This window comes from Pinus tabuliformis, chromosome 8, assembly GCF_031772625.1.
Source record: "Pinus tabuliformis cultivar Carrire ecotype Pingquan chromosome 8, CPIR1, whole genome shotgun sequence".
NCBI classification, from domain to species: Eukaryota; Viridiplantae; Streptophyta; class Pinopsida; order Pinales; family Pinaceae; genus Pinus; species Pinus tabuliformis.
The window spans coordinates 1,892,157,873-1,892,182,533 of NC_142294.1; the positions used below are offsets into that span (position 1 = coordinate 1,892,157,873).

The 24,661-nt window shown below is 40.3% G+C and overlaps 1 protein-coding gene across 2 annotated transcripts in view; it reads right to left on the reverse strand.

Annotated features, from left to right (window-relative positions):
- Positions 1 to 24,661, reverse strand: part of LOC149243951 (WUSCHEL-related homeobox 12-like) — a 163,737-nt gene that overhangs the window by 94,184 nt on the left and 44,892 nt on the right. For both annotated transcript variants that reach the window (XR_016246717.1, XM_089374670.1), the window contains exons 2-4: positions 10,114 to 10,755; positions 9,785 to 9,980; positions 9,588 to 9,641 (exon numbers count right to left, since the gene is read on the reverse strand). Coding sequence is in view for 1 of the 2 variants with exons in the window: in XM_089374670.1 (XP_089230796.1) it covers positions 9,588 to 9,641; positions 9,785 to 9,980; positions 10,114 to 10,755 (892 nt within the window). In the remaining variant the exon portion in view is untranslated. The remainder of the gene's footprint in view (positions 1 to 9,587; positions 9,642 to 9,784; positions 9,981 to 10,113; positions 10,756 to 24,661) is intronic.

The window sequence follows — 24,661 nt, forward strand, 5'->3', positions numbered from 1 at the left end:
AATAAAAAAATGCCATGCATATGCCATAACAACAGTTGTTGCTAAGAAGGCCCGCATAGACTCAGATCAAGTTGCATGGCATCAAATACAGAGTCCTCAACAAAAGAATAGCAAGGATTGTGGATTTTATACTATGAGATTTGTTGTGGATTTTGTGAGAAATAAAGGTTCACCCAATTATTTACCAGTAAAAGATCTTTTCTACCTATTACAATTTTCTTCATGTTATTTCGTCAAGAAAAAGGAGGAGATAATGAAGGTAGCTAAAAACTCTCGACAACAATTGAAAGGATTTATTGGATCAATCCAGCCAGAGGAACCAGATTCGATGAATGAATTTTCAAAAGGAAGACCATGCACTTTGTACGCTTCATTTGCTATTACCAGGAAGGAACTCGAGTGTCGATCCAGATTCTGGATATTGCACACACGGTTACAATCGCAACTACAAGCTCACACCTCCATTGCCATTCTACATACCCAGAAGCCACACTTAATGAATCACCCTGAAAATCAATTGACACAATCGTACGAATCTAAGGTAACAGTTGGGGATCGACTGATAGTCGTATTATTAAATAAAATAAAGCCCGTAAATGTTCCACCGTATTATAAAATGGAACATGGAAACATATTTGTGATGATTTATTGAGTTGTAATCAAGAACAAGAGGCATTATCGAAATTATGAAGCATATGACAAAGGGACGCGACGATACTCACATAATACATTCCTCAAGAGAATTCAATTAAGTAATGAAAACTAAATAATATAATATATAAAAATAAATAAAGCAAACTTTAACATTATTGAAGATACTTTATAAATTTATTATAAAGCCATTTTATTATAAAATTGCTTTATAATTATTTATAAACTTACATTGTTTATATTACAAAAAAAGCTCCTAAGGAAAAATGGATAATCACGATTCCAAGTAGTATTACCGACGACTTACACATGCCAAAATGACGTGGGTAAGTGAAGAAATGTTCAGCGATTAAGCTTTGAGGACAAAGTTCCTTGAAGAGAGGGCCAATGTTACGAATATAGTTTACATATTCGTAAATTAAATAAATAATAATAATAATGATTTTAAACAATGATTAGTTAAATGAAAAGGCGTGTCTAAAGGACATGCTCAGTCATGAAGGGACACCTACCCAGGTATATAAGCATACCCTCATTGTAACATTCATTCAACTCTTGTACATTTATCTTATTAATAAAAATATTACTACAATACATTGTGTATTTTTACATTTTAAAAGCATAACAACTTTAAGTTTTGTTGCTTCACTCCCCTATGATGATTCTTCTTCATTAGATTATGAAATCATTGTTCCAGAGCAGAGATGAGCAAAGAAAGCGGAGATCTTTGTTACAGAAAGAAATTCCTCCCTAGCTGAGAGGGAGTGTTGAAAATTGGCAACTCGGGGTTGAATTTCCTTGAATAAAATTTCATTTTTGACAATTCTAGAGTAACTTTCTAAAATTAGAAAGTCGTGTCTAGCATCTCAAGCATGACTTTCCAAAAATAGTAAATCACCATGCATCAATTGGTAATCAAGTATAGATGTTGGAAAATCACTTCACTTATCATTAATCAATCTTAATAGTTCAAGTTTTGACTTAATCATCAATATTATCATTACCTTTATTATTATCCTTATGATATTATGACATTATTATTATTAAAGGAACTGCAAGACACCTTACCTTCATCACTTAATCACTTCCTACCTATATGTCTCACATAGCACATCATAACTCTCTTTCTCTCTCTTTCTTGATGGATACGTTTCACTCTCATTAAAGTCTTGTCATAAAAGATTATCTTACGCTTTCATTAATGCAAACGTTACTCTCTCTCTTACACACTCATTAAGACATGGCATATTCCTCCTACTCACAATAAAAACATACCATAAAAGACTCCTCTTACACTTTCTTAATGGCATGAGTTACAAAGGCATGCGTACCTCCTTAATGGCATGAGTTACAAAGGCATGTGTACCTCCCTAAATGGCATATGTAACTCCTCCTCAAGGCATGCGTATTGCTCCTTCTTTATGACCAAAATTTGTTGCTCCTCCTATATATGTATCTCATATCATCTCATTCTCACTACTTGTGCATTGTGAAAGAAGAATTTGAACTTGAGAGAGAAAGTTGGAAACACTTGAAGAAGATTGTGAGAGAGAGAGAGAGAGAGACTTGGAGAGTAAGAGCAGAACTTGAAGGTTGATTCAGTGTTTGCGTCATCTACTGCTACTAGTGATCTTCATGCTACAGCTTGTTCAAATTTGGGTGAACTTACTCATTCTCTTGATCTCTCAATGTACCTTTTATCTCTGTTGAACAATTGATATCTAATAGAAGAAGGATCTGCTTGGGTTTTCCCCTTGTGGGTTTTTCCTTGGTCATTAGACCTAAATTCTCTATGTCTTACCTTGTTCTTGGTTGTCTTCAATTATGCATTTGGTTTAAGTTCTATCTACAATTGCTTAAACTAATATTGCAGCAAAACAAAAATATGGAATAAGTAATTGTTACAACATAGAACATCACAAATTTAACATTTATATGTATGACCATAGGCTCCAAAGCAATGTGGAGATCTCTCGTGAAATATAACGAACTATGTGGTTAAAAACAATGAATTGATCCGATAATTGATCAAGGCTCGTTGTTTATGATTCGAAGTGGAGATCGGGTTGATCATTGAGTGTGATTTCTTGGATGGTTCAAGTGACCACAGAGGAACAAGACCAGTAGTTGTACCTTGATTAGCTAGTGTTATGGTTTGATGGACAAATTGTCGGATTATAGTTGGTTCTGTGATCGCAGCTTGGTTTGATTGCACTCGGTCAAGTCGCTACAAAGTCATAGCTTTGGTGGAGGGTTTTCGTTCCACATATATTGACTAGCTATAGGATCTATAGACATAACAGTGAAGCTTTTTGATCTGCGAAAGATAACCATCTCAATCCGTCAAATGGTCACGTGTTCGCTGGTTGCAGTTTAAAAATGGTGATTGATGGTGAAATCTCTAAGACATATGATGAGCTTTGCGACTTGCAGTTGACATGGTAATTTATGGTTCTTTGTTGGTGATCAATCTTGGTTTCAACTCTTGCAAAGAGTTTCCTTGCATACAATGAAGCTTCATGTTCTATGGTTAGTGTAGTAGTTTCGAAGTTCTTCAGGAGGTTTCATTTCGTTGTCATTAAAATGTGACGAGGAGCAATGGCATTTGGTTTGTATGAATCATGTCTCGCAATGCTATTTTGTTTGCATAGTCGCTTCGAATTTGTTGTTTGTGGTATTCTTGGCATGTTTCATTACCAGTTCTAAAATGTGACAAGTTACGTCGATTTGGAACTTGGTTTGGCCTATGGTCACAAAGTTGAACTCAACGAAAGTTGTTTTATTTATCATACAGCGTGAAATGACACGTCTACACATTGATTGGCCTCGGAATCGGATCACACACCCCTCCATTTTTGAGTAAGTTTGTTTTATGAATCCATAATATAACCAGTTTATATGGATGATATTGTGAGAAGCGATAAGCAACATAAGTGGTTTCAAACTTGTATAGTGCAACAAAGGTCGAAGGTTCGATCTGCAAGACAGAACATTAATCCGTTTTTAATTTCCATCATATGGCCATTTTGTCACATGTTTAGCAATTAACGGTGGTTGGCACTGGAATCTGGCAGCTTATTAAAGTGCGCTTGAAAAAGGAGCAAAGTGTAGAACATTTAATTTCATGTATGGTTTATTGTAGTTATTGTTGAGATTATTGAGATTTATTGTAGGTGGGCCATTGTCCCTAGTACGAGAACCTAAGAGATTTTGTTTTATTTTTATTGTGAAGGGTGGCAGGGTGCTGCTAGGGAAGTTGTAGCTTCCTTCAGGAGGTTGTCATCTCCTTCTAGTGGATGTTGGTAAACCAGGGTTGTAGTTACTTCTAGTAGTGGTTGGTAAATAACCTGGGGTTGTAGCCCTTCTAGTTGTAGCTGGTAAACTGGAAGTTGTAGCTTCCCTTGTATAATAAATAAATTGTTCATATAATTCTTGTGATTGCTTGATGTGATGTTATTGGTTCTCTGATCTTTAATTGTTGAAATTTATGAAATACTAATTCAACCCCCCTCTTAGTATGTCCAATAGTGGCCCTCCTGAATAGTGGAAAGAAAGGCCTCAAGGAATGTTAGTGGACTAGAGGCAAGGGATAACTACCAAGGTGAAGCATGGGAACAAGAATACAACCGAAAGCAATCCATCATCCAATTCAACTTGTGATCCATACTAGAATGCCCTTAAACATTAAATGAAAGCACTCGTATACAAAAATTATTAATGTGCCTTATAATAGATGACCAACCTTCATTTAATGAGTAAGCTAGATGAAACAAAGTACTGATCAGAGCATGGATGGAAGGCCTTGGAGGTTAGCTATATGTGGATCATCATAGAGTTGTTCGTTGGCAAGCTGAAACAATAGCAGAAAAATTTCTTCTAGAGGTTAACCACTTGGGTGTGTAACAAGGACCATGTGGAACACCCCCTCCTAGTCAAAACAACATCATAAACCAACACACCAAGTCACTAAGAAACATCCACAACAACATGAAACATTTGCCTCCCAACACCAATTCTTCTAACCCGTTGGGGACTACACCATTATCTAAGAACAAGATGTAGCATATCCAAGACAGGCACATATTCCAATCCACATGGAAATGAAATAGAATGCTCAAAGATACCATCAAATATACAACCAAGGGTTGATCAACCAGGCAAGCACAGGTAAGAAAACCACTAAAAAACAAGCACAATTGTCCAACCAAGGATAAATGAAACTCCCCAAAACCAAAGACCTCCGTAAAATTAGATAATGCCGTGAAGAGAAGGGGCTCCACAAAGACGATTCCCACCAAATCATTCCAAAATGTCCGACATATTTGCATCAAACCTCCATCAATGTGATAAAAATCACAATGTGAAACCTCATACAATATGAGGTGTAATAGGTCCCCTATAAGAGAAGATAGCTATGGAAATAAATCCAAGGTTGCCATGTGGCCAATCAAAAAAAGAATTAAAAATCCCTATCTCAAACAGAAGGAAGCTGATGTTAAGGTATCGAGGACTAACACCTCCCCATTCTGCCCTCCCACCACCACAACAAAGAAAAAAGTCCACACAGACCCACGACCATGTGAAAATGTAACAATGAATTAGAGGCCACCATGTCGCAAGATGAAGAGAGCCTTGAAAGGTCACTATGTGCAGTAGAAAGAAAAGATGCCCATGGTAACCAATAGTGGTCCTTGTTACCCACCACTTGTGGGTGATATGTATGGGAGAAAATTTTTCTCCTAGATGGTCCTTAGTCGGCAGCCAACAGCCCCTTGCAGCCACCAAATAGCTCGATTATTTCTGCCACCTGAGCCAGCCATGTGGTCCCTCGCCCATCTGTCATGATCGTATGTTTGAAGGTGGGCCTCCCGACCCCTAAGGTATGGCTTTTCATTGGTATGGTTGAGTAATTTTCCTTACTAATCATGGACACTTTTGGGCATGGATTGGTGGGGGCATTGGGCGGAAAGAGCAGGCTAAGTCTGCACTCTTGTCTCCTCCGCTCGATTTGGTGGTTACCCTTGTATCCTAGTCCCGTGGGATCTCCTTTACTGGACATTAGCTTTAAGGTTGGCACTACATGGGAAATCATGATTTGGTTGCATGGTCCTGCTTTTCGACACCTTATACATCAATCCCTTCCGCTCATTCTAGCCCCATTCATCATTTTCCCATCCGGGTCCACATGTGCCCACTGGGTCCACATAGGGTTAGCCTGCCCCTCCCCTTGTCCACACCTTGGGTTGGGCCTGGAACGATGCCCCAGAGGTTGATGCAGCTAAAAAGAAAAAAGAAAAAAAAGCATAATTTGGCCACTCTCAATAGGAAATGTACCACAAAATGCAAAAGATGGCCGAGACATACAAATTTAGCAAGTGGGCAAAAGCCAAACATAAGTTTTACCCTTATCACCCTGGTTCCTATGGGCCCTAGATGAGCCCCTTCCACATTAAGGCACCCATGATTGTCCCAATCCCTAGTGGGCAATGAAATGCCCCACCTTAAAGGGGGGTACCTACTGCTATATCCTACACATCACGCTCTCATCCCCTGGAGCTCTGAGTAGTTATGAAGAAAAAACAATTAAAGGAAAAAGGCATATGAAGAAGGGTGGAAAAACAAAAGGTCGAGATAACTCGTGTACCACGATTTGCTCCCTCCTACACTCATATACCCATGTGTGGGCTTCCCTCATCATAGCTACACTCATGCCATGACATGTGGCTTGGAGCTTTCCCCTGATCCCCACTGCATCTCATCACTATATCACATACCACCTACCCATTAATGGATGTACCATGGACATGTCACCCCCTTTAAAGGTTGAAACCACCTAATAGGGTCCTTGGTTAACCCCCTTATTGAGCTTGGAGACACCTATACATGCCAAAGCCCACTATGGAAGGGCATGCCACCATGAATTACCCACTTGATTCCATGATTTGTAAGCTATTTTACTTAATTATTCTAATGATTGGTTGTATTGGAGGGCAAGGGGACGCATTGGAACTTATGCAGGATTGCAAGTGGATCTCCATTTGAGGTTTGGTGTCCCTATACGGGGCCCAAGCCACCCAGAGGGCCACATTGGCACTTGTAGGGTGAGCGTTGAGAGCCATGAGCCTCCATCATAGCAGAGAGTGCTTCATGGATCCCCAGCTCCACTCAGTGATTGCTCGTGTTCCACCTTTTGGAGGAGGAGGATGCACCTGGTTCACCATGCCCAGTCAACTCCACCCTTGTACCATGCACTTGGCAGATGTTTCAGGGTCCAAATGAGTATGTGTCTCACTACAGGAGACAAAGGGAGGGCTTATATCATCATCCTAGCCCTTACAAATTGTTTACAAGCATATCGATCCACTTGGGAGCACCACATGTGATTTACTTGGAAAACTAGGGGCCAACCCCTTGTCCACTATGCTTGGAGTCCATTCTCTCACCATGGCACACTTTGGACTTCATTAGGCCTTCTCAATGGCCTAACGACTCACTATATTGATTATTCTACCCTCTTGAGAGCCTTATTTTTATGTTATTGAGCTATCTTGGTGGGCTTGTCACCAAGGGATGTTATTATTGCACATTATTTTATTATTTGGGGCTTAATTAGGCCTAATTAGGCGAATCGAACTCTTTAGAGATCATATAACTTGATGAGAGGTGATTCGTTTCTTTCATCATCACTTGGATTTGGAATTAGCAACTACTTGAGAATTTCACATTCCCTTTTAGAGGACAAGTTTGGTTTCATTGATGAATTTTGATGTTTGGATTCAATCTTCTTGATCTTGGAGCTTCATTATTGGCATAATTTGATGATTGGATATGCTCATTGTACATGTAAGTGATCCTTTTCATGTTTATTCTTATTATTTACTTTGTCACATGAATGTTGTTGGGATTTTCGCTATATAGGTCTGAAATTTACTGCTACTCTATGCCGAATGGTGGAAATTTTGGTCTTTGAAGTGTTGCACACATTGCATGTGTCATGTATGAATGGGTGGATGTTCCTAGAGGTTATCTTTGTTGAACACACCTTGACAAGTCATCAATTATTGCATATCAAAGTACAAAATCTTCTGTCAGTTGCTCTTCTGTCCTCATTGCCATGCGAAGTTGTCTAGAGATCTCCTTGATTGGGTATAGTATTTCTGAATCACAAATTCACCTTGTATCCATCTCTCCCAAAGGTAAGGCACTGATCCAACCCTTGGTGGTCACTTAAAAGAATATTTTTCTCGCCTTTTCCTTCTCTTTCTAGGCCTAGCCCTAATAGGTCTCCTAGGGCATCAATCGAATTTCATTCTACCCATCCAATCACCTCAACTTTTGGTCCACTACTGCGTTGGGGTTTTGTCTAGAGGTCCTCCAAATTTGAAGCAAATCCGACAGTGGAATCCCAAGATATAGCAAGCCCTAGCCACAGAACCAATTCTTGCCCTAGCTTGATTTGGGTTAGTGTCCTCATTGGGATTATTGCATTCAAAATATCAAAGAAAATTAATCCTTTGATCCTATTCCCCTCCCTAACTAGGTCAAGCCCCTCTTTGATTGATCAACTCCATACCCTTGACCTAGTTTGGGTCCACTTGGCTTCTTTGTGGTCCCACAAATCTACAACTCAAATTCCACAAGGATTACCTAGAAGCCATTTCTTCAATAGGATCCTTAAGTCTAGGAAACCCCTTGCCAAGGCATACACCCTAAACCTAGACTCAAGTATCCTCTTAGCCCTTCCTAGAGAGCCCATCACCTTCCTAAGCAAGTAAGCCATATAATTGAGTCTCTCTTGTGAATAGGCCCTAGGAATCACCCTTCATCCACTCATTGATCTATTCATCCTTGTGATTCCTTTCATACCAGGACTCCTCCCATCGGTGAAAGTCCATAAATAGCAGGGAGCCTTATCTGAGGTTACAGTGGGCTATCGCTCTATTGTTGCCCCTTGACCTAGTCGCTGCTCTATAGGATCCCCTCCTAGGACCTCTGTTAGTTTGAGCGGTAACAATCCCTAAGACACTCGGCCTTCAAAAAGGATAAGAAACTCATTATGGTTCCATAAATTCTCTTGGCCTTTGAAGGCAATTAAGAGGCCATTGAGGTTCAAACAAAAGAGGGTTTTCTATGAAGCTGACAATGAAGAGCTGGAAATTGAAAATTTGAGATGTGAATGGTGCAGAAGAAGAACACTGAAGGCTCAGAATGAGAAGTGCATTCCTAGAGCGAGAGGCTGGAGAGGAGTGTATGAACCTTTCCACTGGGGATAAAGATTTGTCTCATAGCCAAACTGCAATCTGCAAAACAGTGCCAGAATAATAACACGCAAGATTTATGTCTGAGAGTGTATAGCTCCTATTTGTAATATTTTGGGCATAAAAGACACAAACAAAGGCCATTTCTTGTTGGTTTTCCCAAGATGAGTTTCCAGGGTAAAAATATGTTTGATCATCGTGTATATTTGTTTGCTTCAGCACTGTTTTCTTCATTTTAAAAACAGACTGTAGGTGATATGCAAGCAGATTTTATGCACAGTGAAATAGCAAACAAAAAAAATTATTTCTGCATACTTAATTAAAGCCCATGCCAGTGAATTGACTCAGGCATAGACTGAGCGATTAGGGATCAATCACTCTTCATCAAAAGATAAGTGTTTAATTCTTGGTTTGCTTCTCTATAATTTAATGCTTTGTAATTCCATTATGATGAAGAATCTGTGCATGCATTGTTGTATTAACCTGCTTAAGAATGAATATAGGCAAGTGCTGTCATGTTTCTCATAATTATATGTTTAGATTCTATTATTGCATATTTAATTATACACTTATCATGCATCAACAGTCCGTTGGATCTCTTTGGAAACCAAACCATTTCACAATTGAAGAACCCTACTAGTTGATGATCAAACATTCAAAATTCAGATAAGTGGGTACCCAGTGTTGGCTCGGAGGGCATGGACAGGTACTCCAGAAGCACACTGATATTGGCTGCAAATTGTCAATACAAATTAAATAAGATAATTATAAACCAGATGACAAAAGTCACTCATTGCATGGATAGGTAGCTATAAAAATAAACGAGAAGGTTGTTAATGATCTTATATAAACATTAAGTATAAATGTAGACTTACCTTAAGACAGTGTAACCTTCACTTGCTTGAAGAGGGTGAAAAGAGACTCCCATGTCATTAGTCGGGACCATGTGCCCACGAGAATCCACCAACACCGCATTTTCACCAAACATTCTTCTAACATCAACTACAACACTGGGCACTTGCCATGATTTCCCATCAACCTGGCCAGTTGTGGTACCAGAACCATGTATATCTGATACAGAAGATTTTGATGCAAGGATACCAAATTCCAGAAACATATAATGAGCTTAATTATATTTCTAATTCAATAAAGGAAATGTTTAAGCTAGTTTTCAAGATGAAAGGATGTATTAACTCCAACTTACATGCTTGAGTTGCATCATGATCACGATTGCCAACTTCAACTGAAGAATATATAGGTTTAACTTCAGGCAGACATTCAACGGATTCATGTTCAGCACTGCCACTCACACCAAGCATAGTGCTACCCAACGATGCATGAGGCCTCATTTCATCTTCACGCGGTAATAAAGATTGGGTATCATTTTCTTGGATTCCAAATTGTTTTTGGTCAGTTGTACAGGGCTTGTTTTGAACCACATCATCACTTTTATGAACCTGTGGATCTGCCTCAGAGTGTCCTGATTTTGGATTCTGTGCATTTGAATCATGTTGAGGTTTAAATCTTTTTTCTCCAGGGTATTCATCATCAGTCTCATTTTCAGATTCGCCTCCCCTCTGTGAAGGTAATTGTTTTCTTTTTGCACGAGCTTTACGATTTTGGAACCAATTATAAACATTGGTCTCAGATATTTGACCATGCTGACTAAGTTCCATTGTTATCTCCTTTATTTTTTGCTTACTTGGTGTGGCATGGCCTTGATCAAACAAACTTTCCAATATTTGAAGCTGAGTCTGACTTGGTGTCCAGCGCTGTCTAGCAGATGTTCTAAACCCTGGATTTCCTTGAGCTAGATCATAAAGCATGTGTTGTCCCATAAGCAGAGCTGTCAATCAAATCATGCAAAATATAAGCTGTATGCATCTAATGTCCTTAGGGAATTTGTTTGCCCTTAGGCTATTATTTCAACTAGGGTTTCATCAATTTATGAAGAGGATTATATACCATAACAGCAATGCATATTCATTTGCCCATATAACAGTAGGTATCCTTAATGATGTAAAAGATGAACAATCATAAATTATTCTGCAACTACTATAGATTAGGAGTAACTTTCCAATGAACAGCAAGCCTAAGCAACCAGGACAGTTCCCAATTATAATGTTAGTATTTAACAGTAAATCAAGTGTGCTGATCCACAACAACTTCATTCCACTTACAGAATAATTGTCCTAGGTACAGCTGAAACTCAGTGTTACCAAAATTCAGCTATGCTATAATACCCTAATTAGGCTAGGCATCTTGCTACCCTTACGGATCCACTTGCCTATTAGTCGCTGTTCTGTTAAGTCTGCCAGCTGCTTCAGCCCACGACTGAGGTAGCACAATCTCCCTTTATTGCTGTAATATCCCTAACCAGGGTAGGGATATTACAGCAACTAATCCACAACTTCATTCCACTTACAGAATAATTGTCCTAGGTACAGCTGAAACTCAGTGTTACCAAAATTCAGCTATGCTATGACACCCTAACTAGGCTAGGCATCTTGCTACCCTTACGGATCCACTTGCCTATTAGTCGCTGTTCTGTTAAGTCTGCCAGCTGCTTCAGCCCACGACTGAGGTAGGACAATCTCCCTTTATTGCTGTAATATCCCTAACCAGGGTACCACAGAGTATGCCTTTCTCAGTCACCAATTTTTCTTTAATCTGCTGCAGGGAGATCTTGAGGATGCCTTAACAACTGCCGCATGAAGCGCTTGGCCAGAGGGCACAGCCTTAACTTGCTCCAACAGTGGCCTCTGTCCAGGTAACCTTCACCCGCAAAACACGGCCACAGTGCTGCCACGAAACAGGTCTGGAAATGGGTGCCACTGCCTGAGTTAGATGCCTCCAGGACCTCGGTCTGACCAGACAGACCCTAGAAGGATCTCTGCTGCTACAAAATCTATCTCACTGTCCTAGAATCACTTCGATGTCTCTGGGAGATCCTCCACAGCTCCAAGTCTCTTTTAATCAAATCTCTAGTGACCGTTGCTGTTCCTGGATAGAACCTGTTGACCAGACGAATAAATATGCAGAAATCCACTTCCATATGTGCCAAACCAGACCAGAGATGTCCAAGAATATTAAGTTGTAATAGGCAGAGAAAAGAGGGTATCTAGCTAGGGTGGGATCACCTCCATCGAAACCAGACAAAGGAAAAAAGGTTCTGAAAACCCTTAGATCCGTAGCTCAAAGAAACAGAGATATCAAATCCAAATCAATTATGAGGAAATGATTCCATCTCTCCTTTATTTATAGATTCTTTATGGGGTTTCTCTTCCTTAATCTAATGTGAGGGGTTGCAAGTGTAGCCCCCAATTTGGGCTTTTTGCCCCACCTACTCCAAATTTACCCAATGTTGCCCCAAAACATTGGATAATTGATTCCCCCCTTTATCAAAGACTATATAGCTTACGGGGTTGGATAGGCTATTTCATCCTCCCTTGGGCAATTAATCCATTGGGGACATTGCAGTCCCCCCTTTCCGACATTGCTTGTCCCCAAGCAATGGAGAACCTAGGTACTGAAAAATTTGCCCTTCTATCTCCAAGAATAAGAACTCTTCTTCAATCTTCACAGCATCTTTCTTTAGTTCTTGCAGCACAATAACTAACATGCTCATTAGGGATGTCATCATGCAATAGTTGCTGCTTTCACTTACCAAATCGTAGGTCAAAAAGGTACAATTGTGTGCTACTGCTGAAGTAAATTTCATTTCAAACAAAGTTTCTTCTCCTGGCACAGTAGCAGCCTTCAATAGTTTTAGCAATAAGCTGTAGGAAGTTGATCCCTTTGCTGGAGGTAATAAGCCCACAATAGTTTCCACAAGTTGTCTATGTTTTGTTGTTGTCTACACATCATTTGAAAGTGACCCATTTTCAATTTTTAAAGTACTGCATGGTTGGCCATTTAATAACTTCAGCTTTGTGCTAGTGAAGGGCCAATCAACCTGTGAGGGATCTGTAGGTGACATGTGAGACCCCCTTGTTTGTGGGACAAGGGACACCTTCCGTGCAGCAATTTCCTACTTAGTGTTATAATTTCACGCACCCTAGGTCTGGTTTGTGCCTTAAATAGGAACATAAACACACTAATAGTGGCTAACTTCAAACAAATTTGCACAGCGGAAATATAACAGCAATCAGATACATATAGTACACAAAAATTTATGGTCCAGCACTTGTTTCTTATTAGTCCTTCAATAAGAAAACCTAAGGGCTCCTTTACCAGGGATCATGGCCCTTTACAATCCCTGTACAATTGCTAATATTAGGTCTATCCTTTGACTTGTACACCTAGGGTTAAGGCCAAGTCCCTTAGGCCTCCATCTGCCCAAAAACAAAACTTACAACAATTAATTTACATGTTGTACATACCTGGGAAAATCTCTTTAGCCCACTATCCAGTTAAATTTCCATGAAAACTCTGGAACTACGTAGATGAATATCTGAAAACTGAAACCTTGTTTAGTTTCACCAAGATACAGAGTCTCTTAACAATTCATATGCACCAGAATTAAAACACAGATAAAAAAACATCACACAAATTGACACACGTTTCTCAAGAAACCCAAAAAGGAAAACCTGCTTTCTTGATGTGGCTATTTTATTGATTGTTCTTGGGGCAATTGAATCTATTACAAAGCAATCTGTCTCTCTTGAGAAAGCATTTTGCTTCTCACACAATTCTCAGCTGATACAACTGATCTTGGCCTGCCCTGATCACTACTTGATCTTAGTTCTTGCACACAATTCTTCCTCTACTGCCTGCTTGACTTGCTCTGCAAACCCTGCTATCCTGCTTCAATTCTGCTCCTCCTTTCTTGCGCACTTGAGCCCCTTATTCCTTGCGCTCATCTCCTATTTCCTAGTGCACGCGTGGCCCTATTTCTTGTTAATTTTAGCGCAAGATTGTTCTTTGTTGTAGATAATTACATTTTTTAACTTTTTCAACAATTTTCACATTGTACATATCAACATTAGCAACAATATAGAGAGAAAAATAAGATCAACAATGCAGCAGAACAATAAGGAACAATAGAGACACCAGTATTTAGGTCAAAGACCAAGGGAAAACCCAACCAAATTCTTCTTCTTAGATATTCATCAAATGTTCAACAGGGGTACACAGTACAATAAAATTAAGACATAAATCTACAATAAAATTAAGACATAAATCTATCAATCACATTAGGCCTCCTAGGGCCATTCCCAGATCATGCTAAATCCCCATAAGAAGGGTGGAGACATATCTGCCAAGGAGGCATTCACAAGCCTTGCTGCCTCCTCATCACTGTCACAAGTAGTAACTCTGCCATAGGGGCATGTGTCACTGTTATGTCACTGTCAAGTATCAAGCCACCATTACTGTCATAAGCACAATGCCATATATTGTTAGTTTTTGTAGCATCGAATGTGTTCTAGCCACGAATTTTGGTGGCGAGGCTAGAATACATGACATCTCCAAAACCCAGAAATCGTTTCTGGAAACTCCACCTAGAAATGACTTAATTAGATTATTAACCAGTTTTTAAATATTTCCTACGTCTAAACTTAGGGAATATGGTTAATTAATTAAGTCAAGGTGTGAATCATCTAGAAACTCACACGAATCGACTTCAAGATGATCCTAGCCCTTGATTAAGATTTAATCTTGGTCATTGGAGACTCAACAGAGGATCATAAGAAGAAGTCAATGGCCACTTGGAGAACACACACTAAAACACCAGAAATTTGATTTCCTTGGCACATCGATTTCCAGAGAGCAGCAACAATTTTCGGAGAGCCGGAGTTCAAAGCAGAGACAGTGAGGGGCAGGGGCAGTGAGGCTATAGGAAGTTTTCCAGATCCAGCGAGTACATTTGTAGAGAGGCTGAGATTTCTCCAAGAGGCTGCTTGATTTGCTGAAGAGGGCAGACGTTTTCAGTTCCAGAGGCCGGGATGGAGTCCCAGAGTGTCGGAGAGACGTTTTCCCAGCTAGTAGCAGTCAGTTCAGGCAGCATCGGGTTTTGGTTGACACAAAGCATGCGCCAGCCCAATTGGATAGCTTGCTTTTCAAAAGAGTTCAATGCCGGAATTGCCCCGAGTGAGGGTAATTTCCCTCTAGTAGTTTTGCCAGTATTTTTCTCTATAGGATTGTCAGATTTCGACATCCAGATTATTGTACTCGGAATTTCTCACTATTGCTTAATAATAAAAACCCTCAACTGCTGCACCGGTTTTCCCAAGTTGGGTTTTTCTGGGGACAATTGTCCAAAAATAACGATGTAATTTTTATTATGTGTGTGTGCTAGTATTTTCTCAATTTCTAACACTATTATTTCCACAGTATTTTATTTGTGAAGGTTGTAGTGTGTTTAATTCAATGTTGTTGTGGCAATAACCTGAATAATTAATTTATCAAATAGAAGAATTAATACCAGTTGTTGCAATAGGATTTTAGTTTTGAAATGTTCACATGGTATCACAGCGTGATTGATCAGTTGGGAAGCTCAGAAGCAAAAAGGAAAATTTCGTTGTTCAAAGGGAGTAGTAGGCCGAAATTTTCTGCTGCTGCACAGTGCTTAGCCAGGCAGTTCAAATTGCTAGGAAGAATTCAATTTTCAATTTTAGGAGGCAGAAAAAATTCAAATTTCCTAGAATAGTGATTCCAGCAGGCAGAGGGAGCAACAGTAGCTCAGTTTTTCGCTGAGTAGATTCCTTGGTTGGACGCAGAGGTTTTTGCAGCAGCAGAACCAGCATCAAGTGGAAGAGAAAAGCATACACAACAAAGGGAAAATTTATCTCGGGGGACTTCAAGTTTCAGAGGTATGATTTTCCAGTTGCAGATTGGTAGTAGGTGTGAGCAAATTTTCTCACTCCATAAGGGAGTGCGAGCAGCATATTTAGCTGTCGAGCAGAGGGAAAGAGGGAGATTTTCGAGGTTTATTTCTCCACTTTTGAGTTTCCGGATTTTGCAGCTTTGCAGGGATGGTCGTACGATATTGCTAGAGGAGGTCGTGCGAGTTAGCCAGAATGTCGATCTGAGCAGCAAATCTTCTTCCAGTTGCTGGAGGAAAATGCCGGAGGAAGTGCGAGTTGCAAAGAAAGGAAGGATCCCTAGGACTAGGCTTGAAAGGAGATAGTGGGGCACCAAATCCAGGAGGAGTATAAGACTCCAATGTGCCATATTGCGCAGGGTCCAACATAGTTGCAACAAGGAGATCAGTCAGATTAGTTCTGGATTGTTGCAAGGAGACCATCACCTTTGCTACAAGAGCCACAATATCACTGTAGCAGATTCAGTGTCAGCAGGCGCTATCAATCATTTAGATGGCAGTTGCAGATCTAGTTGTAATCAGTACACGGGAGACAGTTGCAGTGGCATAGGCAGTGTGAATTGCCCAGTTGTAGTATGCAAGTGCAATTCCAGCCAGGCAATTCCCAGCACAAAGCTACACAATCTAGTTTCCAATACAGGAGGATAGTGTGAGTTGCCAGGAGGGAGTAAAGAGATTTCCCATAGGGAGACAAGACTACGAGGGAGTCTAGTTTTAGAGGAAGCATCCCTATGGGAGCTAGTACTTCAAGATCTGGGGAGATCAGACTCATTATTCCAGCGGTTGCAGCAGCAGTGTGGAAGCATCAACAAAGCAGTAATAGAAGCAGTATGAGTAGATCAGATTTAGCCATGTTGGCAGCCATACCTCCAGGAGTGACGTGGGGAGACTTGGAGTTGTAGTCCAGAACTGCAAAGATTGGGTAGGATCCTTGAGGTGTCCACCTCGTGGATCATTACCTGGCTACAGGGGCCCACAGTATTCGGTAGAAGGATGGATCAGTGCCAGTTGATGCAATCAATACCAGAGTGACAATTGCAGACTAGTAGTAGTCAGATGTTGAGGAGCACAATGCAGTGTTGACAGCAGAGCAGGTGGCTCAGTAGCAGAGTTAGCAGCAATGCAGATTCTTCAGTGGCAGTGCAGATGCTAGTAGCAGTCAAAGAATCAAGAAACATATGCACATACTGAACACAAATGATTCAGTATTTTGGATGCTTCTCAGCTACAGCAGCAACAGATGAGAGGGAGTTGCAGTGCAGTTGAAGTGTTGGCAGTTGTATGGCAGTGTCAGCAGAGACACAGATGCAACATCGGAGTTGCGTAGTAGTTGGTGGGCAACAGTGGCTAGACATCAGCAGCATGACAGAGGTGATATAGAGACAGGGTGTTGTGGCAGAATGTGCAGCACTAAAGAGAGAACACGGTCCTCGCTAGGTGGGAGTGTTAGTTTTTGTAGCATCAGATGTGTTCTAGCCATGAACTTTCGTAGAGAGGGTAGAATACATGAGATCTCCAAAACCCAAAAATCGTTTCTGGAATTTCCACCTAGAAATGGCTTAATTAGATTTTTAACCAGTTTTTAAATATTCCCTAAGTTTAAACGTAGGGAATATGGTTAATTAATCATAATTAACTAAGTCAAGGTGCAAATCATCTAGAAGCTCACGCGGATCGACTTCAAGATGACCCTAGCCCTTGATTAAGATTTAATCTTGGTCGTTGGAGACTCAACAAAGGATTATAAGAAGAAGTCGATGGGCACTTGGTGAACACACACCAAAACACCAGAAGTTTGATTTCCTTGGCGAGCAGCAGCAGTTGCCAGAGAGCTAGAGATCGAAGCAGAGGCAGTGAGGGGAAAGGACAATGAGGCTAGAGGAAGTTTTCCAGATCCAGCGAGTACATTTGTAGAGAGGGCGAGATTTCTCCAAGAGGTTGTGCAGAGGCAACACAGAGCCTCAAGAAGGCAGTTTGATTTGCTAAAGAGGGCAGATGTTTTCAATTCCAGAGGCCGAGGAGTCCCAAAGTGTTGGAGAGACGTTTTCCCAGCGAGCAACAGGCTGGACGACTAGATTAAGAGTCAGTTCGGGCAACAGTTGCAATAGGCAGCATTGGTTTGACATAGAGCCTGCGCAGGCCCAGTTGGACGGCTTGCTTTTCAAAAGCAGTTCAATGTCGAAATTGCCCGGAGTGAGGGTAATTTCTCTCTAGTATTTTTGCCAATATTTTTCTCTACAGGATTTCCAGATTTCAGCATCCAGATTATTGTACTCGGAATTTCTCACTGTTGCATAATAATAAAAACACCCAGTAGTTGCACCGGTTTTCCCAAGTTGTGTTTTTTCGGGGACAATTATCCTAAAATAACGGAACAGTGTCATTTTTATTGTGTGTGCTAGTATTTTCTCAATTTGCAATGCTATTATTTCCGCAATATTTTATTTGTGAAAGGTTGTAACATGTTTAATTCGATGTTGTCGTAGCAATAAACTAAATAATTAATTTATCAATTAGAAGAATTAATACCAGTTGCTGCAATAGGATTTCAGTTTTGAAATTTTCACACATATCACTGGCATAAAGTCACTTTCCACATACCTTTGTCATAAAGTATACTGCCATACATTACTATTATGAACATTGTTATACATCATTGTCATGAGGATTGACATACATCACGATCATACTGTCATATATCACTGAAGATAATAACACAGCCATACGTACAGTCTTGGCCTCGATTCTAGGGCTATTTCAACATTGAATTTAGGATTGATACTTAGGGTCAACAAACCATTGAAACAGCCTTGACAACCCTCTACATCAGTTAGTATATGAAAGACAACATACCTCTACTTAAGGGTGACATTATTTGCCTCAATATCTTGTCCTAAGCACGCTTCAATTCTGAGGTATTCGACCCCTAGTTAGGGCACCTAACAACTCACGCCCAGACCTCAAAACCACCTTAAACTCGACCCTTTCTTTTGCACTATCCTTCAAGGAGGCCCTTGCTTTCAAGACTGCCTCATGATAATAAGATCAAAGAGTTGTACTTCATTGGGCTCGGCCCTACTGTAGCATCCAACGTAACTTTGGTCCTGTTTACAAGAGAAAATGTACTCCAAAATATGCTCAGAACTTATCCTAGCAAGATGTCAATCTCAATTTGTACCATCCACAAGTAAGGTGTCCATAAACTAGCATCATGCTAGGGCTCAGCCCTTCTGAAATGTACAGAAATCCATGCGGCCTATTCACTGAGTATTAGCCACAAAACCATACAAAAATTGCCTAGAAAAATGTCTCAAAATTCGGACTGGATCGTAGCCCAATATCGGCCTTCCAAACTCAAAAGTTAGACCTTTATACCAGCCTTCTCATGCCACAGAACATGCCTCAAAACTTTGCATCTCTTGTAGCCCCAAAACCTCGGGAATTTTACATCTCTTGAACCTCAGAACCTCAGGAATTCCGCATCTCTTGTGGCCTCAGAACCTCAGGAATTTTGCATCTTTTGTAGCCTTAGAACCTCAAGAATTTCACATCTCTTGTAGCCTCAAAACCTCAAGAATTTTGCATCTTTTGCAGCCTCGAAACCTCAAGAATCTCACATCTCTTGTAGCCTCAAAACCTCATGAATTTTGCATCTCTTACAGAGATAATCTGTGTCTTTTGGACGAGGACGAGTGGGTATGTATAGTAGTTTGATCATGCAAAGGGACACAACCTTTGGGGCAAGTTGACTTGTAAATATTATGAGGCTGACTTGACTTCGGCGGGAAAACATTAATTCAAAATTTGCTTTTGATAATATTTAAATATGTTTAACAATGCCTAAATGATTGCTCACCCAAATTAAATTTGCCACATCAAATAATAGAGAGAATAGCCAAATAATAGTTTTTCTTTATCCAAATTAAATTCTCTTTTGGGGCAAGATGAATTTTCCTTGGGGTAATTGAGTTCCTTATGCGGAGATTCATTCCATAGCTGCCTCAAATTTCAACACTCCCTCTTAGCTAGGGAGGAATTTCCATCTACATCATAAGTCTCAACTAGGATGCACATGTCTCATCATCACAACATTATATCTCATCTCGTCTCATCTATGTTGAACAATGATGTCCTGATCTAAAGAAGAATCATCATAGGGGAGATCAATTTACCACTAGGGTAAAGATCCTCCAAACCCTATATCCAATGACAATAGGGGAGATCGATTTACCATTACTTGGTAACAATCCTCCATACCCTATGTCCACCAGATGATCCTCATTGACCATAGGGGAGATTGATTTACCACAAGTGGTAAAGATCCCCCATACCCTATGTCATATCCAACATTATCCTCCATGATCAACTATTTGAACACCATGCATCCCGGGCTTAGGGAGATCAATTTACCAGATGCGTCTGTCATAGTAAAGATCCTCCATACCTAAGTCTCCTCAAGCTAGATGAGTGGCAATCCAACAAGCCCCGCTTGTGGGTAGGATGCATCTTGGGGCATGTACTCCAACTCCCAGACTTGACTAAGGGAGATCAACTTATCAAAATGATAAGAATCCTCCAAACACTATAGCTCCAAGAAGCACCCCACACCCGCAAGAGCTCCCTATTAAACAACTAGAAAATAATACACAATAGATTAAGATAAATCGTTGAATGCACTTTTATTCACAAAGGTATGCATTTATACATTGTCTAATGACCCTTGGTTTCCATACTCCAAGCGGTGTCTTGGACTCTAGTGACTATTCATATTCCACAACAACCCTTAGCGGATTAGGTGTCCAACATCCCCCCCCCAATCCGAAGCGGTATATATGAGTCCAAGAAGAGAGTTGTAATACAAAAGTGGCAACCAATAACTGAATGTACTCTCTCAAATGAAGATATAAGATGGGAGAACTCGAGGTCTCAACCAGCGATGGTTTAAGGATGACAATCAACACTGGAACGATTAGTGCAGTTCCTGGAACTCTTCCAAATCTGGCAAGAAGTTCAAGTCTTCTACTAGAGGAAGTGCTCGCAATTTTTGTGAAAAGGGGGACCTTTGGGTCTCAACCTAGAACATTTAGTGTGATTCCTGGAACTCTTCCAAATCTGGCAAGACGCTAAAGCCTTCTACTAAAGCAAGTGCTCCTTAATGCTTTGAAGAGATAGACCTTCAACTTGGAAAAAGGGAGGTCTTCAACCTGCAGAGAAAAGGGAGAACCTCAACCTAAAAAAGGAGGTCTCAACCTGCGGTGGCTTAAGGATGGCCATCAACCATAGGCATGCTCAGGGGCTTCTCCGTCTCTAGCTACAACTCTGAATTTGGGTATGGTTGTCTCTAGTTGTAGGCTCAAGCAGCAAGCTCAAGTTGTGGCTCAGGCTCGCTTGATTTATCTTTGAAGCTTGTATATGACCATCAATTCCCCCCTGTAAGATACAAGGTGAGAAGATGAATAAATCTCAACTGCAAGACTTTCAATACTCTAGAAGAATATCTGACATATGACCGAAATATCTTCTTGGTTGTTGAATCCCATAGCGAAAAAGCGATCCATCCAAGGTGAATCTTTGTTCTTGCAGGAGGCTTGTTTCTGAAGCATTTGTTTGAATGATGAGTGTGATGACCACAATGCTTACACAGATGAAGATCAAAACAATGATCTTTCACATGGCCAGCTCAATTACAGTGTTGGCATTTTACAATTTGATGTTGTGGAGGAGCAAGGACAGATGAAGATGAACCGTCTATAAGGAACCCAACACTCTGAAATTGAATGGGCTTAGAGAAGTCTGGAATATGAAAGGACACATCCTTGTCATATCCAAGACCGGTTTTGTGCTTGTTGCTGACAAGCTCTTCCCAAGGTCCGATGATGGGTTTGGGAAGTGCAACCTGAACTTTGGCATCTTTGTGAAAAACTGCTCCTGAAATGTGCTCAATGATCTGATCAATTTTGGCTTTTGATGGGAGTCAACTTCAGACTCAAAAAGGGGATTGTTCTAAACAAAAACAAGCTTAGAATGATGTCTTTTATGTTGCAATTCATATTGTTGTAGTTGTGATTCAAGCTGTAGAAACTCGATCCTTTATTGTGCACCTTGTTGACAAATTTGAATGTCAGCGAGAGAGGTTTTGCTGATTTTTACAATTCCATCAACAGTGGAATGTATCAGAATATTCAGCAACTCTAATGCATCATCAAATGTAGCCATTTTCTCCAACCTTACAATTGATATCGTAGGCTAGAAATTGCACAAAACTTGTTGGACTATAGCTGCAACACTACAACCTCTTTTTTTTTTGAACATTGCTACTCAAATTCTACAATGAATCTTGACAAAAAAAAATATGAATATGCCACAAAATTCAACGCATCAACCAGCGCAATCGATAAATATATACACCAACACAGTCCTCAAATATGAGCCAACTCAATTAATAGACCATGAACCTCGCATATATCATCACATATAATATATATCAATGCACATATAAAAACCATCTACCAAACATTACAAATGCATATATGATATATATCACCATCACATACCATACGCACTTTCATACCATATATAATGCATCACATACCATATGATCACACTCTCCAACATATAACATACATACCCACAGCCTTCAAAGAGAACTCAATGCATTCATACTATAAACTTCACATCAACGAATACATTCAATGTACAACATCATCAAACCACCATCTACAAACACACCATACGCAGATGAGCAATACACCCTTTTGAACCGACGCAGCAGGATATAGGAGTTTCAATGCTCCATTTCCTTTACTAGTTACTTGTGGAATTAGGTTGAGGCCAATAAACCTCTCACTAACTTTAAAGCCAAGGCAACATAGAAAGATGGATATTAAAAAACCATATCTATATACAACGTATTTAGCACCAACGAGCTGCAACCTCCATCTGTCCCAAACATCAAGAACACACTCAACATTATAGCGATGAGGAGTGCGAAAGAGGGTGCAAGCCGCAACAATCTAGAGAAAAAATCTTTAAAGATTCCTCTTCGGGAAATCTATGCGTTAGTGGTGCGCTCTTCACCTGGACTGTGAGATGGGTCTAATGAGTGTCACTACGAATTAGACATCTAAAAGTGCTTCAGAAGGAGCTCGCTCATATTCCACTCACACACTGCACCCAGAGAGTTTGCATTCCACTCAAACAAGTGTAAAGAGTAAAGTGTTACGACTGGATGAGGAAATTGAAACAACACAAACAGGTTCCTGGTAGGTGCAGCAGAGGAAATATTTTCAGGTTGGTTGTGCGCCAAATGACCTCCGATTTTACATATCCCTCTATTTATATATTCTCTATTTCTTCTCACAACGGTTCGTTGCTATTAGAATAGTCTTATTTCCAAAGACAATGCCAATTCTGACGTGCACAGACAAACAAAAAATAACTGGAGCGTTACACAGATAGTGATAGACAAGGATAGGGTGGACCATATTAGATGCAAGTTTTCCAATAGGTAGCAGAGTCTGGCCGTAATGGCAGAGATAGGCGCACTAAGGTAAGGCAACCTGATAAGGCAAACTGGCAAATAAGTAGGTCAATTAACTACAATTCAGAGAAATGCCTACCCTGAGAAACCCAGTGTGTAGGAAGCTCAGACATGCAGACCTGACACTCTGGTACCATGTTAAACAGCAGAAATAATACACAAAAGATTAAGATGAATCATTGATGCATTCTTATTCCCAAAGGTATACATTTATACATTGTTTAATGACCCTAGGTTTCCATATTCCAAGTGGTCTCTTAGACTCCTAGTGACTATTCATATTCCACACCAACTCTTAGCGGATTAGGTGCCCAACACTCCCAGAGCTCAGTGTTCATGATCAGCCAAGATCCCTTCCTGAAAGGGATGCTTTCTCGACAACTCCAAGCTGCTCTTTGAAGATCAAGAACTTCCCTTTCCGCAAAAGCTTGGTGAGAATGTCAACAACCTGCTCATCAATCGAAGCCTCATTGCTTTAGTTTTGCAATAAATCATTGTCGGAGCCTCATTGCTCCCTCTATGCTAAAGCCTCATCGCTCCCTCCGTGTTAGAGCCTCGTCACTCCATTAGTGGCACCAATTCTGACAATCCTATGGATAGCTTTCAAAGCCACATTGCTCACAATATAATCGGCCATTGTTGAACTAAGTGCAATGGAAGTCTGCTACCTGCTCATCTAGGAAATCAAAGCAAGACCCATATTGAAGCAACACCTCAATGTGGTCTTCCTTATCACAACACTCTTGGTTCATTTGGCATAGGCATATCTCTTCAGTCAGAGCATTGTCTCAATCCATGATTGGTTGTAGGTATCTCAATACCAGCTTTGTGGTATCCCAATATACATGACCAAGCTCTATCTGGCTCAGAGTACACACTACAAAGCAAGGATCCATCGGACTACCTGCTCATCATGGGATCCATCAAATCTAAATCTGAAGAGGAATCTCTCAACTGCTTCAGTGTAATCCATCATGCTAAGTCTCTGACAACATAATTCAATTGATAAGGAAGTTTGCATCATCTCTTCATTACACTTCTAATCTCAAGAAGTGGAATTTCCTGGGTTTAGAGGTCAACTCCCTCGGGTACTGATGAGATGATCTAATCCTATCATAAATAAATTATTAGTATATAAAACCAAACATCAAAGACATACCTTCAACCTTGAAGAGAGGTTGGTGTCCATATCAGATGTCCATCAATCCAAGTATACCAAGCCTAGAGGACTTGCTTCAATCCGCAATCATGAGTCTCCTACCTGTACTTCAAAGCTCTGAGGTCTTCCTTAAGTATCATGAAGGAAGTCAACTTCACAGATATTTGTTAATAGTGCATCTAGTAACAGTTGCTAGGATCTTATCACAATCCTTCTCCCTCTAAGAGCAT